This window comes from Muntiacus reevesi, chromosome 3 (assembly GCF_963930625.1).
Source record: "Muntiacus reevesi chromosome 3, mMunRee1.1, whole genome shotgun sequence".
In the NCBI taxonomy this organism is placed as follows: domain Eukaryota; kingdom Metazoa; phylum Chordata; class Mammalia; order Artiodactyla; family Cervidae; genus Muntiacus; species Muntiacus reevesi.
Genome location: NC_089251.1, coordinates 264352265 through 264371988, shown reverse-complemented (window position 1 = coordinate 264371988; position 19724 = coordinate 264352265). Strand labels below are relative to the sequence as shown.

Here is a 19724-nt window from a genome sequence, read left to right as displayed (position 1 = left end):
GAAGACCTGGTTGGCTTGGTTATGCCACGACTTCAAAAGAAAAGTATAGTAGGGCTAAAAACTCTCCAAGTAACTCTGGATGTGGCAAACATTACTGGATTAATGAGCGGGTTCTTTCAAGCTTTGAAGCTGTAAGCAGACCATTGTCAAGAAGACTGTAGGACTTTCCTTCTGATTCACTGTTGATGACATCAGTAATGCAAATGTGTGATAAGTGGGAGTTTAAAATATTTTCATTAAGTTGTATATTTTTACATATCAGTGAGATATGTATAGTAGAAATGGAAAAGAATAAGTTTCAAAAACAGGCTTGAAGAAATGCTGCAGCTTCAGAAGAAAGCTAAGCAGCATTCTTTATGGTTGTGCCACCCACACGAGGGAGGAGGTTGACATCTTTATAGAAACATCACCCACTGTAGTCACTTGTTTCTACTTTCAGAATCTTAACAAAGACTTATTGGATAAACACACATCTGCAAAGACTGTGCCTTATTCTCCTGACTATACATTGAGTTTTCGAAAGTGGTCCTTTCTTAAGCATAAGGTTCAGAAGTTCAGGGGAGTTCTTAGAGTTAAATGAGAAACTTGATGGCCTCTTACAGGGAGCAAGAAATGGATCCCTCCTTTGCAGCATATTCTTTGGCTTTAAACAATTGGAATGTCCCCATGTTAGTTTTCTTCAAAAAGTGTAACATTCATGGGATAACTTGCCTGAAAGAAGGTGTGAACATTTTCCACAAACCTTTTACATAAGTGAGAAACGTCATATGAAGGAATGTTTTAACAACTAGTCTTAAAACAGCCTGCCTGAAACTTTTCAGCTTATCATTATATGAAGTTCAAAGCAGAAGCTGGTGCTAGTTTTTTTTTGAGCAGTATTCCTATGTGCTTTTAAAAGACTTTACAGGAATATTGCAAAGAGAGTTTGCTTAGTTCTATACTTAATCAGCTCTATGTTTTCTGTTGATACCATAGGAAATACTGTACTGTGGGGAGTCTGGATAGCATTGGTATTAATAATATCCTCATTAAGTTCTCTGAATATTGATGATTGAAAACTAAGAAGCAGCTACTCTGAATTATTCTTTTGTTGAGATACGTTTATTAGCTGACAACATTCTCTTTAAGGGCTTCTTCACTGTTGGATACTTCCCTCTCCTGTTTATAACGCAGCACAGTGTTTTTTATTTTTCCCTGTCTGAGAAGCACAGATAATCTGTTAAATGCTGACTTCTTTCCCCTGCTGTGTGTCTTCATGTAACAGTTTCTCACCCACGGATAATAAATTTGCTACATGCTCTGATGACGGCACTGTTAGAATCTGGGACTTTCTTCGTTGCCATGAGGAAAGAATTCTCCGAGGTACGTGTACTAACAGTACTGATTGGAATATTTAAATAGGGAAGGCATTTGTGGTTTAAATCATCACAGTACCACAATACCAGCTTACATCTTCATTCAGTTGTTTTACATACACACCATCTCAACCAGGCTCTTTAAAGAAACCTGAACTCTTTCTGGTTCACAATCACTTTTTGTCTATTTTTGCTATTAATATTTTGAGCTATAAATTAAATACACACACATTTGTTAGGGCTATTATATTCCTTTTCCTGCCTTGTACCCAGGATGGCTTTCTCTAACATAATGACACTATAATTTTATTTATATAACTCACATTCTTCTGACATTCCTTTTTCAATAGGCATTAATCAAAGTCTCAGTAGCTACACTTCTCAATATTGGTATTTCTGAAAGGAGGTGGTTTTTCAGTATATTGCATTTATACTACATGGCCCACTTGTTACTAAGTATTGGAGGGGTTTTTATTTACTTTTATTGATATCATAGTTATAAACTAACATCTGTGAATTACTCTATCCTAGAAAAGAAATCCATATTTTCACTTGGATTAACTTAGTTTTCTAAGGTGGGGCTGTTGAAATAACTCACAGTAGTACATCAACACTATTGATGTGAACTTAATAGTGTTAGAGTTAAGGAATTAACTGTGTGTTTTATATATGCAATATAAATATTGACACAAAAAGCATTTGCATACATCTCAGTTTATTATTAACTAGGAAGGTAGTTTTCTCAGGTATTAACAAAGAGTACATTGTCTTCCATACTCTTGATTCCATTATGGCATAAAAGTATCATCTTCCTCTGACACGTACATGCATAGTGAGAGAATGGGTGGTCAAGACATTGGGTGTCAAGAAATTACTATTCAGAGAGTGCCCTTTTTTGTTCAAGAGTTGGTAAAGTGAATTATCTTGCTTGACTTGTTTCTTACACCTTTTCAGAGGTTTATTTACAGCATATAGAGTTGATGCTTTCTAGACAAAAAGTTTAGTGTTCTTGATATTTAACCCATATTTCAAGCCAGTATATTTTTTTAATCACGATTTTTAAACATTGCTGGCTTTGCTCATTTTGTGGGTTTTATCTACAGTAATGTATTGTGATAGCTAGCATAAGGATATCGTACCTGTCCTATTGAAGGGGTGTACTCACGATGAAGTCATAATATTGACAACTTCAGAAACTAGTTGGAGCCTTTGAAATCATCTAATCTGCTATTTTATGGATGAGCCCCAAGACTCAGGAGATTAAGTGAAACAGTCAAGGTTACAGTTTAGTTCAGAGCCAGGATTGGCATCCTATTACTTGACACCTATCCGATCCTAATTCTACTATGAGAAGTCTTAGCTGTTAAACAATGACAACTTTTTCTAGACTTTGAAAATCCTAAGAAATATAGAGGAAACCAAATAATTTTAAGTATTGATGTAATTCTTAAGGATCAAAACCATTAATATTACAATGACCTAGCCTGTAATAGCCATGAAGTCTGATATAATACCACTATGCACCTTGTATTAAATAAAGAAGAAAAACTAATATAGTGTTTTTAACCCCAAGTGCCAACGAAGTGTTACTCAGTTTTATTAATGAAACTGTTCCTAAACAGTGCTTAAGAACTTGATACTTCTGAGATTTAGAATGTAAGTTAGGCATTAATTAGCAGTTAAATATTTTCAAATTTGAGTCCAGGTGAATTTGGATAAAATTACGTGAATGCTGAAACCTGTTCTTCATATAGCTTAAAAAACACACCAGTATCATGTCTATATTAATTGAGAGTTGAATTTTATATGTTATGTGGGTATTCTTTTAAGTTTTTACTATGGATATGTAAAAAATGCACAAAAATGCAGTGAACTTCCATGTATTTTTAGGATCTGTATTCTAGCTTATTCATGTTGTTGTCTTCCTGTAAACAGTATTATATTTGCCTTATGGTCATGACTTTTTTCTTAGTACCTTAGTGGGTACATGAGAAAAATAAATACAGTAAACCAAGTTAATTATACCACCTAAGCAGTACTTCTGATAGTGGATCTGGTGTAGTAAGATGGGTTGTTAGGTTCTAATTATCTGACAGAAAACTATCATTCCTCATTTTTCTAAATTTTCTGAATTTTAGACATGATTATAAAAGTAACAAGACCAGTGTTGTCATAATTTTCCTTTTCCCTTGGTGGGCTGGGGATCAGGGGATTATGGAACTCAAGTTGTCTCAAGTGATGAGGTGAAATTCTTACAAAAATGAAGTGAATTTAATTTAGTTCTATTCATAGAAAATTGAATCCCAGAGTTAAGCAAATAGGAGGCTTTTAAAATGTCTCTTGCCCTTTATAAAGGTACGATAGGCTCTATGACATCAGGCAGGTAAGCACACTTCTATGGCATGCTAGTGTTGTGCATCAGACCACCACTTGGGATTAAGTTAAGAAAATCCAACAACATTTTGATTGAAGGGGATTTTTGTGAGCACATAGTCCAGCTGTTTCTCTAATACTTTCCTACATCATTCCCCCAAACCATTTTTCTACTCACAGACATTTTTAGTGATACAGTATTTACTGTGTGTGCGTGGCTAGTCGCTCAGTTGTGTCCGACTCTTTGCGACCCTATGGACTGTAGCTCACCAGGCTCCTTTGCACATGGGATTTCTCATGCAAGAGTACTGGAGTGGGTAGCTATTTCCTCCTCCAGAGGATCTTCCTGACATAGGTGTTGAACCCGAGTGTCTTGCATTGGCAGGCAGATTCTTTACCACTGAGCCACCAGAGAAGCCCATACATTATTCACTACCTCACATGAACCTCTAAAAAGAGGTTCAGTTTTATGTAGCTCTAATTTTCAGAAAGTTCTTTATTTAAATCAGAAACGTGCTTTCTTAAAATTTGTCCTGCCTTCTGGAACACAAAAAATTAAATCTGAACTCTTCTTCATGGCAGCCCTTCAAGTATTTGAAGACAGCTCTCATATCTTCTTAATGTCTTGTAGCTGTAAGCTTACAGGATCCCTGTGTGCATTATATGGTACTTTTGAGTACAGAATTTACAGTTGCTTTTTAGTGAGTGTCCTTACTGAGATTGTTCTTATGCTTCTTAGAAAAAGAAGATGTTACACAAGAGAAAATAATCAGTATTTTTAATGTTTAAATGAGCCTCGATCTGTTGTCAGATTTGCTACTTTGAGGTTGTCGTATTTGTTCCATAAATGGGAAAAGGAAACACCTGTGAAGTTGAATATATTGCAGCATTGAGAAATACCATGTGTATGCTCATCCATTTCCAAAGCACATGCAAATCAGCATAATTTGCACACATTTATCTTTCTTTTCTAGTATGAATTACAACACTCAATTTATAGACTGGGATTAAAATAACCTTTAAGCCCCAAGAATACGTAAGTCTAAATGAACCTCTGGGTGTTTATACACTTGACTTCAAGTGAAATAGAGGCGTTAAAATCCATTTATTCATGAGCATATATTGTCCATAGGTAGAACACATTTTTAAAAAATAAGGTATGATGTCTTCCTACCCTCATGCTTCTTAAAGTTTATTTTCACAAACTTAAAATGGTGGGTATTGGGGGAAGGAGTCAATGAGAGTCTTAGAAGTATACTTTTATCAATATAAAGTTAGAAACAGATCATTTGTGACTAAAATGAAAATGAGAAAGATTGGAGATATAGAATCAGTAAGAATACTGTAGTTAATGAGAAGCAAAATTTTATTCTTTTGTGCTTAGTTGTGTCTGACTCTTTGTGACTCCGTGGTCTGTAGTCTGCCAGCATAATATATACTATTAAAAAGAATCCAGTTTACTAGCTTTAGTATGCATTGTTTTACCTTCTTGATTGTAGCAGCAGTAACTGACACATTACACTTATTCTAAGTAGTTCATTTAATCTTACCAATACCCTTATGAAATAAATATAGTTTATTCCACATTTTAGAAAATGTGAACTTCCCCGAGGTTATATAACTATTGTGTAAGAGGTGAGGCTCAGATTTGAACCCCTCTTAACTCTAGAGTTCATACTCTGAAGCGTTACACTAAACTGCCTCTTCTGTGTTTTAAAAGTATCATCAGCATGAATGTAATAATGTCTTCCTGAGCTGTGATGATCGAATTGTAGAATAAAGGTTTTTGCAGGGAAAGAAGAGAAGTATTGGGCAGAGAGAACTATAGATTCTCAATTTTATTTTGCCTTTCTTTTTTAGAGCTGTCCATGTAGGGTATAAGTTTTCAATCACAATAGTTCAAACTGCAAATGAGTTACAAGCTGTATACTGGGTTAAATAAATAAACATGGACATAAGGAGTTATAATGAGGCTTACTCAGGAGGTAAGATCTGTTTTCAGTTTTAAAATACACCATTCATGGAGAGGAAACGAACCCCTGAGTACACACAGCATAAGAAAATAATGCTGTTAATATTTTTGATAAGTCTCTGTGTATCTCTCCCTGACTGCATGTGACTGTGGTTCTTTAATGAGATAAGCCCCTCTGTGAAGATCTTTTGGTTTAGCAGTGTGTTTCTGAACTGTGTGAAGACATATTTACAAAGTCTTGAGTGTTCAAAAAAGTCTCTGATGCTTTTTTATTGGTAATATTTTATTTAAAATTGGCAAACCATGAAGCTTGTGATTAAGGGACCTTTGTATATTTGTACAAAACATTCCACAGAATCCTTTGTGTTCTCCCCAAGAAGAAAAGCAAAAGCAAATACTCAGCTTCCTTTAATATAGCCTGTAGCAGAATAACTCCTTTCACTAACATAGCATGTTTTAATATTAAAAGAACTTTGGGCACATCTTATATAATCATCCAATCAGTCATGTGGGCCCATAAATATATTGGTTGATACCTGTTTTCCTTGTGTTTCCTTATTTTGAGGAAGTGTTTATTGAAGACTCTTTTCCCCCCTGCTCCCCTGAACAGACTGGATCATGGTATGTTTTCCTACATAAATAATTATCTGGGTATATCATGAGAGGGAAGAAGACTTAATATGTATGTCTAAAGCAACTTGTTTGAAGAAATTAGTATAGTAGGATCCTGAAATATTCATTTAGTACAGTCCATTCATATTTTACAATATCGTTTTAGGTTTTTATACTGAGCTTTGTTCTAACTCTGTACTTATTTAAAATATTGCACATATGTTCCAAAAACTTGTTGAAAATAGATCTTGGCTTTCTTGGGACGCCAGGGCTGCGCACTGTTAACAGTCATTCTGTGTTTTAATTAAGAGTCAAGAGTAATTTCCAGACATTCTTTTGTGTATAGAGATTTCAATTTTTTGACAGCAACAAATCACTATGACTTGTCATCTAGGCAGTCAGTTTTTATCTTTGCATTTAGTAAATATTCTGTAATTGTGTGCTTCAGTTTGAGTAAGGCTTAAGTTTCTGTTTGCCGATGAATTAGTTGCCCTTTAGAGCTCGGCTAACCAAGATTTTTATAGTTTTTAAAATTAAAATTCAGAACATTGGAAAGAGCTGATAAAGGTATAATATGCTTTTGGCATCTTCATTTTCAGTGGGTAGATCCTTTAATAAAAATATAATTAAAATATGGTACAATTAAAATATGGTATCACCACAAGTAAGTTGTTTGCCAGTGAAGGAGGTTAAGTACCGAAACAAATATTTTTTCATAGTCACTTTCTTCCTTTACCCACTTTTATTGTATATCTGAAAGCCATCTTAAAATTTGATTTAAATCAGATCTTGGGAATTTCTAAGGAGCACTTACAGTGCTATGATCTGTTTAGTTATAAGAGACTAAGAATTTCTATTTAAAGGAATAAATGGTAGTTTCTTGGTCATTTATCCTTTTTTTTTTTTTAACAGATTGTATCATAAAATAGTCTTAATTTGTCCAAAACACACTATTATGACTCAAAATCAATCTGCTGAGGCTTCTTTTTTTTTTTCTTTTCTAGTGAATATATTTTAATACAGTTCTTTCTGAGAGAACTTCACCTTCTTAGCCTGGTTCTAGAGTGTCACGTTACTTGCATTATCCCAGTGAGGTGTATCCACTTTAATTTGATGCTTTTAACTGTTGAATTGGTTTCCAGGGAACCCCAAGAAGGGCCCAGCGACCACAAGGTGCCTTTTTGCAGGGACTGGTAGAGCTTCTCTGCCAGTGTGCAGCGCCGCGTGCTGCTGTGGGGCAGCCCTGCCCTGACTGTGCGTGCCCCTCTGCAGTTCTGACCAGGAGCTGGGTAGAGATCCAGTTTAGGTTATGCAACTTTAAAAGCGGCTGAGTTGCTGCTGTTTGAATTATAAGTATTCTGGCACATTAAAACAGTTAGGAAATACTGAGGGAAATCAGCATGAATGCAGAGCAAAGAGTACTAAAGTGAAAGTTGCTCAGTCGTGTCTGACTCTCTGCGACCCCATGCACACAGGCCATGGAATTCTCTAGGCTGTAATACTGGAGTGGGTAGCCTTTCCCTTCTCCAGGGGATCCTCCCAACCCAGGGGTCAAACCCAGGTCTCCCGCATTGCAGGTGGATTCTTTACCAGGGAATTCCCAAGCCACAAGGGAAGCCCAAGAATCCTGGAGCGGGTAGCCTATCCCTTGTCCAGCGGATCTTCCTGACCCAGGAAGCAAACCAGGGTCTCCTGCGTGGCAGGCGGGTTCATTACCAGCTGAGCCACCGGGGAAGCACAGAGAGTGCTAAGGAGATCCAAGAGACTCCACAGCTGGGGGCTCAGTGTGCCACCCGCGGCAGGGCCTTCTTACGTGAAGCACAAGTGGTCTGTCTTAGCAGGGGTCTCCAAAGGTGAGCGTAGGTGGCCTCAGTCCTGTAAACCCTGCTGATTGCTTTTTAAAAATAAATAGTCTTAACTCTTACTCTTCTGAAATGAAATTTATTGATAATAACCCATACATATAAAACTTTTTTAAAAAAGGCACCAGTGCATATCCAAACAGACTCTGAGAAGAAAAGTCTTTACAGAATGCTCATTAAGGGACATTTCCATTGAAAATCGGTGGTTCGGAATAGAAATAGGTCATGCTAAAATAACCCTAGTGTTAGAGAATTACCAGAGGGGGAGATAAACGAATTGTTTCAAACCATAGTCAGTCTTTTGAATTAATCTGTAGGTCATGGTAGATATGGCGTTATAGCTGCATGACTGACTGCTATCTCAAAAAAGTTCATTGGATGTTTGTTATCTGTGAGGCATGTTTGCAGAAATTGTTGCAAGATCCTTTACTTGGCCTCTCTCCTTTTTAATATGTTTTATTAAAGATGACTTTTGCAAGTTAACAGGTAGGTGAATCACAGCTATAAGCAGAAATTCTCCTCTAGAGAGAATCTCTTGAATCTTACCATATTCAAGAAAGTGTCATGTTAAATTTAGTGAATAGAAAATTATTGTATAAAATCTTAAATAGAGATAAATGTAAAGTTCTGTATTTAGGTTTTCTGTCTCAATTCTGAAGTTTACTAGATTGGTATATGAGAGTTCATATAAAAATAACCATGGGTTTTAGCTGATAAGTGAATTCTTGAGGTGTCATGCCATCCCTCACTTGTAAAAACTGGATGTTTCAGAATGATACGTGTGTGTGTGTGTGTGTGTGTTTAGTCTCTTAAGTCGTGTGCAACTTTTTTGTGACCCCATGGACTGGAGCCCACTAGGCTTCTCTGTCCAAGGGATTTCCCAGGTGATGGGGCATAGCTATCATGGGAGATGATTAGAATGGAGAAAGATCTGGAAATCATGAGGAAAGGTACAGGGAAGTTTAGTATTCAGCTTGGATAAGAGAATCTGAAGAAAAAGTTTTGTCATCTTCAAATATTTAAAGGCTTGTATGGGAGTAGGATTGGATTTATTGTATATAGCTCTAGAATAACGGGGATAGGGAGAAAATTAGGACATCATCATGTGTGCTAAGTCACTTCAGAAGTATCCAGCTCTGCAACTCTAAGGGCTTTGCCACCTGCTAGGCCCCTCTGTCCATAGGACTCTCCGGGCAAGTGTACTGGAGTGGGTTGCCATGCCCTCCTCCAGGGTTGCCATGCCCACCCCCCAGGGACTGAACTTGGATCTCTTACGTCTCCTGCATTTGCAGGCTGTTTCTTTACCAGTAGTGTCATCTGGGAAGCCCTAGGACTTTATATTTGGAGTTAATTATGGAACTTTTTTTTTTTTTAGAAAGATAAGATAATGGGTTATTATGTAAGCTATTAGGCTTTCCTTTGCTGAGATTTTGCCATGATTAGCTTTGCCAGCTGTTAGGGAGATTTTAGAAGGCACTGTTTTTTCAGGTGGATGGTTCTATTTGAAAATATTTAACCTGGATTAGATTGTCTGTTCCTGTAGTTTCTTGTTTTAAGGCAGACCCAAAAGCCTGAAAGTCAAGCATGTGGATACATTCATTATCAAGGGTTAAAATGGGTAGGGTATGTCCCGTGAGGAGATATTGCTACTTTGCTCTAAAAATGCTTTTGGTAAGACGTTAGATCATTTACTCCTATTGTTTGAAGTAGTAAATAGAGTCTCAAAGCCACCTCATGTTTTAAAAAATATTTAAAAGTATATACTTTTAAATCATAATATATACGTGTATAGAGTAAAGTATACAAATCCTAAGTTTACAGTATGAGTTAGTTTTACATCCTTAAACATTCATCTGTAATCACCTCTTAGATCAGGATACGGAGTATTTTCAGCATTCTAATGATTCCTTCATTCTACTTTCCGCCTAAGCCTTTTATTAAGTAGTTTAGACTGTCAAAGATATTTTCATTAAATTATTTTTCCTTTTTCCCCACTATTTATTTTGTCGATTTGTGGTTTCTGTTATCTCACCTTCTCTTGTACAGCTTTCTTAATTTCCTTTCCTTGATTTGTTTCTGTAGCCTTTTGAAAATGTCTTTTTAATTTTTCTGATTTTACTAGTTTTTCGTTTTTACTAATTTTTCATTTACTAGTTTCCTATTACATAACAAAACTTAGTTTATAAAGAGATAGTATTGTGTAGTACCACAATCACAGGCTCTGGAATCTGAATGTTGGTCACAGTTTTAGCTGTTAGCAGCTGTGTGAGTCACATTGCTTTGGTATGTCCTCGTATGTATAATGGGGATTAATAATAATGCTGACCTTACTAAGTTGTGAGAATTAAATGGGTTAATTCGGAAGAAGCACTTAACTAGTGCCATAACAAGTGTTCAGTGAATGCTGTCTGTCAAGTTTCAAAGCTAATTTCAGAACCTATTTCCCTAGCTCTGCCTAGTTAAGGACAAAAATGGCTGTTTCAGAAGTGTATTTTACTTTTCTTGTTAAATGTTTTTCAACCATTGTCATTGGTGTTTCAGTAGTACAGGTTTTATTTACAGGTCATTTGTAAATAGGAGTACTTGTTTAAACACAGTTGTCGTGATTTTCTAATGTTTTCAGGTATAAAAAACTCAGCACTTAGAATTGGGTTTTTTAGGATCTCCTGTGGAAACATTTAAGGGAGTCCCAGGGGGCTCAGTGGTAAAAAATCTGCCTGCCAGTGAAGGAGACACAGAAGACTCAGGTTCAATCCCTGGGTTAAGGAAGATCCCCTGGAGGAGGAAATAGCAATCCACTTCAGTATTATTTCCAGAAGAATCCCATGGACAGAGGAGCCTGGTGAGGTACAGTCTGTGGCATTGCAAAGAGTCAGATGCGACTGAGCATGAACACATGGAAACACTTCAAGATTCTGTTTTGTTAGATGAATTGAGTATCTAATGACTACTCACTGTTCAAGATGAGTGCTGGATTCTTCTGCTGATACACGGCATGATCTTCACATTTAAGCCGCATTTTCAACATTTCCCTAGTTCTTTTATTTCTTCAGATATTTTGTAAATTGGCCTAGTCCCATGGTGAACCAGTTCAGAGTACTGAATAACTGAAAAATAACTGAAGTTATTCAGTCTTCACAGTTTATCACATTGCAGTAGACTGTGGAAATTGGTGTCTAAAGACAGCTTCATCAAGACAGCATTTGTTTTTCTCTGGGGAAAGGACAGGTTTTTTTATGTATTGACCAGATTGATCACGATTTTAAACTTCAGACTCCACTTAGCAATATAATAAAGTTGGGCAAGCTAGTGATAGCTCTAGTAAAATGTTATGTTTTGGTCATCTTTGATGAGTAATGTGACCAGCAGTAAGTTAGAAGTCTTGGGGAAAGAATATTCCACATATTTTTTTGTCACAGTAGACAAAACTTAAATACAGAAACCTAGTATCACCTGCTTGGGCTTCCTGATCATGCTCTGTCCCTGTCCTGTCCAGCTTGGCAGGTGACAGCAGACTGGCTGGGGTAAGGCTTATTTGCTGGGTAGGAGCAAAGTCTTCACACAAGGTGGAGCAGATACGGGCCCAGCTGGTAAAGTGAGCAAACAGGATGATGTTAAAGGACATGTTGGAAGTTAAAGAGCTTTGTGAGTTCCATGCTTTATCAGTGTAAATCCTGCTTCTCTCTTGAGGTCGTATGGTACGGTGCTCACTTGTAATGTCCTCTGTAGGTCCTGTGGTGGTCTCTCGCAACTAATGCCTGTACTGTGGGCCTTCCCTAGTGACTCAGACGGGAAAGAGTCTGTCCACAGTGCGAGAGTTTGATTTTGATCCCTGGTTTGGGAAGATCCCCTGAAGAAGGAAATGGCAACCCATTCCAGTATTCTTGCCTGGAAAATCCCATGGAACAAGGAGTCTGGTAGGCTACAGTTCATGGGTTGCAAAAAGTCAGACATGACTGAGCCACTAATGCTGGATAGTAGGCCCTGAATGTTTTGAAATACTTCAACCAAAAGTTTGGTGTTTTTAATATTTTGCATATTTTTTGTGATGGTCAAATCAGGTCATTTTATTTAGTTCTCAGAGATTTATGGAAACTATTTGATTTACATAGTTTTCAAGTGGCTTATTATCAATCTAATTTTTGAGGATTATTTTTAGTTTTACAGATTTAATGTTTTAATATATCATATAAATATAAATCACCAGTGGTGTTCTGGGTAAAAATAAAAGGTTTATTAAAACAATATTCAAGAGTATATGCTAGGCAAGTTATTTGGGTTATTAAATTCTAGCAGAAACATCATTAAATGTTATATAAATGTTACTGTAAATAACCTTTTCAATTAGGTGTTTTAAATGTAGTTTATTCCTTTATATTTTGGACCACATTTTTAAAAAGGAAAATTTTCTGTCCTCCCACCATGAGAAAATAAGATGATGACACAGTTTTGATTTGGGGAATTGGATATTAGAGATTGAAGCCTGTGGTATTAAAAGACTCACTATGTTTGAGGAGAATTTCAGTCCTGGTGGAGGCTCGCCAAGGACTGTGATAATTGAAAGAGACAAGGCTTGGCACTGTTGTTAAGGTCTAGACTGTAAAAAGAATAGTAGTCAGTATTGTGATGTTTCCTTCATCATCATTTTACAGTCATATTTGAATAAATGTGTTAAAATCCAATGGGTGAGTAATCCACATTTCTTGAAAGAATTAAATTTAGAAGAGATTTACAGAGGAGGTTGGATTTAGTGGAACAGTTAGCCTTCTTGGATTACTTCTAATACTCTGGTACAAATGTTGGTGAAAGGATATAAAACTAAATAAAATGTAACACGCATATTTACCAATATTCCCTAAACATTGTGGACTCATTTACCATGTGGACTCAAGGGAATCCACAAGTTTCCTTTTCCTACTGTAAGTTACACTGGCATTACATGCTTTTGAACATTTTTTTATTGATATATAGAAGTTGTGGTTCTTAACTTCAGGATCCCATCAAATAAGTTTAAATCATTGCTTGTCCTGCTTGTTGAATAACTGGGTTTTCATGCCTTGGAAAAAGTAAATCCGACAAGGGAAATCAGATTTTAACGTATGTAGCACACAGATAGAGGGCAGTGTGGTGAAAGTGCTTTTTCTCAACCATAATGCCCACACGGTGCATGTTCCTAAGGAATGATGTGCCTTTGGTGCCAGTGACTTTCATGTTTGAGATCTCAAGACTGAAGTTCCTGACATGTCTTCTGTGGCCAGGAAGGACACAGTAGACACTTGGGGAACTGCGTGCATTTACCTCTGTCCACAACCCTAGACACGATAATCTTCCAGTTTTATCTGGAAAGTAAGTAATGGGTGATTTTTGTTTGTTTGTTTTGGTATATAGGGCTTTTTTTTTTTTTTTTTAAGATTTTATAGTTGACAAATTAAAAGATATTTTTTGTTTTTTTCTTTGATTCAGAAACTTCTTTATTATTATTATTATCTTCAGGTTCTTTAAGACTTAATAGTTTTTAACTTTTGTGTTAAACATATAGTTATGAATAGATTAACTTTAAAATATTTTTTGACAGAATCCTTATTTTAGTGTTTGTAGTAGATTTGTTTCTATTATAGAAGCTTGTTTATTCTAAGTTGGCAGATTAATTCTTGCGAAAATAACATTGAGCTGTGAAGTGAGAGTTTTTCGCACATTTTAAAAAATCTTTCAGTTGAGAAAGTACATATTAAAATCTTCATTTTCTTCTCATAGCTAACCTGTTATCCAGGTTTTCCCAGTAGTTATGATGAGCACTGTTGTTTAAAAAAAGGCAAGCAAGAGTTATTTTCTTTCACCTTTTCCTTATATACCTTTGGTTTTATTATTGCTGTGTATTTCTGTGGGATCCTTGGTTTTAAACTACTTTTGAATCTGGATGTACCCAGATACTTGCGCATGCCTCCACTTGAAATGACTCTTGTTAAACTCCTGTTCGTTCTCCTAATCAGCTTACTAGACGGGTTTCTCCTATGCCTTCTCAGTATGACTGGTGGTAATGCTTTTTGTCTGAATTCTTCAACACATTTTAGCATGGTTTTGACATTAAAAGCAAAATGGAAGAAATCTTACACCAAAATCATCCAAAGTGACCTTCCTTGTGAATAATGAAATGAGTATTAATAAGCCATGTTATAGAGTCATTTTGTAACCCCAGAAGACTTAGTCTGTTTTTATTCTGCAATTAGTATTGACAAGTATACCTGCTGTCAGAGACCACCAGAAAATACCTGTAGTTTAACAAGTTGTATTTATTACTCGTCACAGCAAAGAACATAGGCCTTAGGGAATTTGAGGTGTCTCAGTAAGAGGATCTTATAAAGATTATATTATAGACTTTGGACTGGGTCATTAGGACGAGGGTTAAAGGATGTGAGGGCTGTCATTCTTTTAGCATAAGAAAGATGTTTGCTATTTTGTGGTTTGTGCAGGACCTTATTTTTGTCTCACCTCATGATGATCTCAGAATGACTTAATTTAATATAGATGTTTAGTGAGATTGTCCGACAGAACAGAATTGTTTAGCTGTAATTGTCAGAGCAGTTTGTAGTAACATTGAGGCTTAGTTGTGAGCATCAGATTAGTTCTCAGAGGAAGTGACTGCTCCGCCCCACTGTCCCCCACCTCCTGCCCCCCATAGCTTTTAAGTCCAAGTGGCCTTTCATTATGTAGGAACCAGCTGGGGGAGGCCAAGATTTAATAGCAGTGACATATTGGGTCTGTCACTTGAACAAGCTGCGGTGATATTGACAGGGATATTTTTATAAAACAGCAACTGGGAAGCTTGCCAGTTTTCAGCTGGTTACAAGTAGTCATAGGTTTCCCCCACCATCCTAAAGTAGGACACAGCTTGTGAACAGATGTACAGAATAAATCGAGACAAAGCATGGGTGCTCACGGTTGCAGTGCTCAGCTGCCATGGCTTGATGCAGGGGTGCTGAGTGTAGTTCCTAAGGAAGGAGCTTGATGGCACCCCTGCTGTTGTTCAGGGAGACCACTCTTCTATATTGGCTTTGCTGCGAAACTTGAATGCTTTTGCCTTTTTTGTAAAAGCAGAAATCCTCTTTAGATTTCCTTCTGTTAGCGTTTTTCACAGGTTGAGGGTCTGTTTCTAACCCTGTGTTGCACAGGCCCTATCATGCTGTTTTCCAGCAGCATCAGTTTTTAATTAAGGTATGTACACTGTGTTTTTAGGTACACTGCTATTATACACTTAATAAACCACAGTGTGTGTGAGCTTAAGCACTGGGAGACCAGAAGTTCATGTAGTTTGCTTTATTGTGGTGTTCTAGAAACAAACCCACAACATGTCTGAGGTATGCCTGTACTAATGTAGGTCTTTCATAAAAGTGAAGTGCTGTAAAGTGAACTTTGGAAAAGCAGGGGCTACCTGTAGTGGGTAAAAACATGTTCGTTTTAAGAAATAAAATGAATAAACTTATTAATCTCTCTGGGGATCCTAAGGGTTTACTCTACTAAATTTAGTGTCTCAGGATTAGTTTTTTGTACTTTAGGAGTTCTTTCTTTACATCTGGGAAGAGTCAACTGTCTATTTTCTGTATTGTCTGTGTTAATACATAGCCATATACATCAAAGGGATTGTAAAGGTTTTTAAGACTTAACACTGTTTAGAACCTTACAATTAACAATTACAATAATTGTAAAATTCTTTATGAATTCTCAAGGCAAAAATAAAAGGACCATGTTTTTCATAACTCCACTCTAGTCATATTCATCGAAGGTCACTGAAAAGAATACTGTATGAACCTCTTTTTATATTTATTCATTTATTCATTTCTATTTTCATGAGCAATACAAGTGATAGCTGGAGATTTTTGGTTTAAAAGCATCTATTTTAATATCTTCATATATATTCTAAAGTAAGCACTGCATTATTTTTCTTTCCTCTTCCAAGTCTTTTTTTAAAATATATTTTTTAATTGAAGGATAATTGCTTTATAGGATTTTACTGTTTTCTGTTAAACATCAACAAGAATCAGCCATAGGTACACCCATGTCCCCTCCGTCCTGAACCTCGCCCCCATCTCCCTCCCCATCCACACTTCTAGATGGTTAGAGTCCCTATTTGAGTTCCCTGTAAGCACTGCATTATTATAGTGCATAAAAAAGTATCCCTCTGATTCATGAGGTAGTTCTTACAGGTTTGTAATTTTAAAAGTGGTAACTTTTAAAAACCAGATACTGTAGAACATTTGCTCATGCAAGTCTGGAGATAATCTTTTTAAAACCTGAAGGTCTTCAGAACAAAATTTGCCTCCTAGGAAAACTGCAGAATAGGCTTTTTCTGTTGTATTTTACCTTGAATAATAAACTAAGAGTATTTGCCTTAACACTGAATCATTTGGTAACACATTTATCATTTGGTAACAGCTTAGTAAGTTTTAATACTGGAAGAGTTAGATTTGTAATTAAGACTTTATTAAAAGTATAGAGCACATTTGGATAGTGTTACATGTTAAGAGAATTCAAAATGTTTAGCTCCATTAGACAAGACACATTGTAGGTAAACTAGTCTCTTCATGTGATATTACTAGTTCTGCCATTGGTGTATAGAATTTTCCTGTAGATACAAAGAATATAATCACATTTTGTCATTAAAATCTTCATGCTAGCTTTGAATGTTTATGAGAATCTCAAAAATCTTTAAGAAAGAATTTAGATCGCAAAACTTTTGACATCTTGATGCTTTTAGTAGAGCAGTAGTAGCATAAAAAATATGGTTGATCTGGACCAAGCTAAGGATGATAACTTTTCAAAATAAGGTTTTTTCTTAAAGACCATTAAACATCAAAAAATGAGTTTAAAAAAATGTGTTTAACTGTTGTTTTAAACACTCTATAATGAACTGTTATTTAGATTTTATTTAATAAGTACAGTAAATATTTTTGCATGGGAAAGAGTATTCCAGAGTTATCACAGATTTCAAGATTGATAGGGAACTTACTATGGTACCATTTTTAATCTGTAAGTTACATGTAGATGCCAGAATATATCTCCTTGTAATTTAGGCACAAAGGTTTATGATATGTTCTCTTGATTTAAAGTCACCTTGATTTAAAGGTTTTATAATTTATCTGGGCAGCATCCCACTTTCATGATCCCCACAAAATTGACTCTTCCTGTTATTTACTGTAACCAGTAGATTTGCATTTATGTTTTCTTTGTAGCTATCCACCTACCAGAAGTACCAGAATAGTACAAGTGTACTATGTCTTTTCATAGTCAATGATGTGTGCAAATCTTATTTGTAATGTAATTTTTTTCTATAAAAAACGGAGGGGTAAATTCTCTGGTTTGTGTATTGTTACCTTTAAAATATAGGAGAATATAGTGTAATTGCTATTTCCAGTGGTTAAGGGACAAGGAAGAAGAAATCATTAATGTTACTGAACCTCCTTCTAGCTGTTCCAAAATTCTGGGTACAGTTGCAGTTTCTACTTGGGCAGTCTTTGTTTTTCCTCCAGAGTACCGTAAACATTACTCACTTGAGAGCAGCAGGTCTGGCTTTGAATCCCAGCTCTGCAGCTGGGCAGGTCAGTCTCTTCTGTATGCATTTCCTCCTCCGTCAAGTGGGGCTGATGACACCTACCTCACAGGGTTGTTGTGAGGGTCCCAGAAGCACACGGAAGGCACTTCTCATGTTGTAGGCTTGACGCAAATGTTTGTTGCTTAGATCGTGCATGTACTAGGAAAGGTGGGAAAAGCATGGAGGATGTAAAGAACGTCACATTTAAGTTAATTTGGTTTATGAGGAGGTTGAAATTGATTAGGAAAGATATTATAAAGGGTTTGTTTATGAGGCGATTACTAGATCAAGAAATGGGATGGGTTATATAAGATTATCCTATTTCGGTAGTGATTCTTAGGTTTAGAAGTGTCATTGATAAAATTAATTGTATTGTAAGCCATATTTAAATAAATAACATTCTACTAAAATGGAAGTATGACTTATTTTTTGAAGCTTTATTTATATAAGTCCTCATACTTTATTACCACTGTCATCTTAGAACCACAGCACTACCTTACGGCAGTTGTTCACTTCCATTATTCCCCATACACTGTCTCCAAGGTCCTGTTCTTTTCCTTTTTTTGGTTGCTTGTTTGGGTTTTGGATAGGTACTACATTTGAATCCTTCCTGAGAATCACTGGGCTTCCCTGGTAGCTAAGCTGATAAAAGAATCCGCCTGCAATGCAGGAGACCCCGGTTCGATTCCTGGGTCAGAAAGATCCCCTGGAGAAGGGATAGGCTACCCACCTACTCCAGTAGCCTTGGGCTTCTCTGGTGGCTCAGCTCGTAAAGAATCCTCCTGCAATGTGGGAGACCTGGGTTTGATCTCTGGGTTGGGAAGATCACCCGGAGAAGGGACCAGCTACCCACTCCAGTATTCTGGCCTAGAGAATTCCATGGACTGTATAGTCCATGGGGTTGCAAAGACTCAGACACGAATCACTAGCTGGTTTTTTGAGTTCTGGTTAGATAAATTTATATTTGGTGAATATATAAAATATACTGAGATATTCCATAGATACAGCAGAATATTTTTTCCCAACTTTATTACTGCTAGGTTTATAATATCTTGAAAAAAAATATAAAGGCCAAAAAAATGATACATCTCTGTGGTGTGAGTTATTTGAGCATTTTAAATAGACGTTTTACTTTAGATCGAAATCACATTCTCCAGTATTAGAGATGTTTATATAAGTAGCAATGTGGTCACATTATAAGTCCTTATTCTGTTTTTCTTTAGTCTTTGATTTTCTGCTTTTATTTTTACATTTTCTGAAAATTAGTAGTAAATGAAAAGTCATTCTTCAAGCACAGTAAGGTTGAGAAACCTTCATTCTGCCACATTACTTTTATTTGTGTTTGGTGTGATGGCTGATGATGAGAATTAAATACCAGAAACTTGAGAACTGCGTGGTCCCACACTCTTCACCATCACACTGGTCCCATAGAGGACAGACAGGCAGTGTTGCTGCAGATACCTGCTAACCAACATTTTCTCTCTGGGAAACACTGATGACATGACTTAGTGTGGTTGACTGGCAAAGAAATCCATAAACTGTGGTTGTGCATATACACAATTGTGTTCAAAATACAATCAAGAGACTGGAGCCCACTATCAGTATTTACCTTTTAAGAGGTGTCCTCAATAGTTAAAATGGGTTTATGTTGACTTTTCCACATCTTGTCCTGTCACCAGAAAGATTACAAATGATGAATACAAATTCAGGCTGACTTCATAACACTTACTGAACCTACATGTGGATATCATTTGCAACCTTGGCTTCGTTCACAGAACCATTCCCTAACCAACCAGGCTGAAGACCACATGCAACATTAAGATGCATTTTTTTCATCAGTCATGCATGGCAACAAGTATATTCTGTGTAACACATGGAGGTGAGCTTTGGAGAGAATTGTAATGTCTGGATTCACACATTCCCACCCTGTGCCACATGGGAGGCTCAGATCTGTGATACTTCAG

General features: G+C 36.4%; 1 protein-coding gene across 6 annotated transcripts in view; it reads left to right on the top strand.

Annotated features, from left to right (window-relative positions):
• Nucleotides 1–19724, top strand: part of WDR33 (WD repeat domain 33) — a 117535-nt gene that overhangs the window by 61105 nt on the left and 36706 nt on the right. For 5 of the 6 annotated variants that reach the window (XM_065931976.1, XM_065931977.1, XM_065931975.1 and 2 more), the window contains one exon: nt 1265–1362. In XM_065931976.1, coding sequence (XP_065788048.1) covers nt 1265–1362 — 98 coding nt within the window. Of the gene's footprint in view, nt 1–1264; nt 1363–17401; nt 18186–19724 lie in introns of those variants that run through there. The other variant, XM_065931979.1, reaches the window with a different exon arrangement.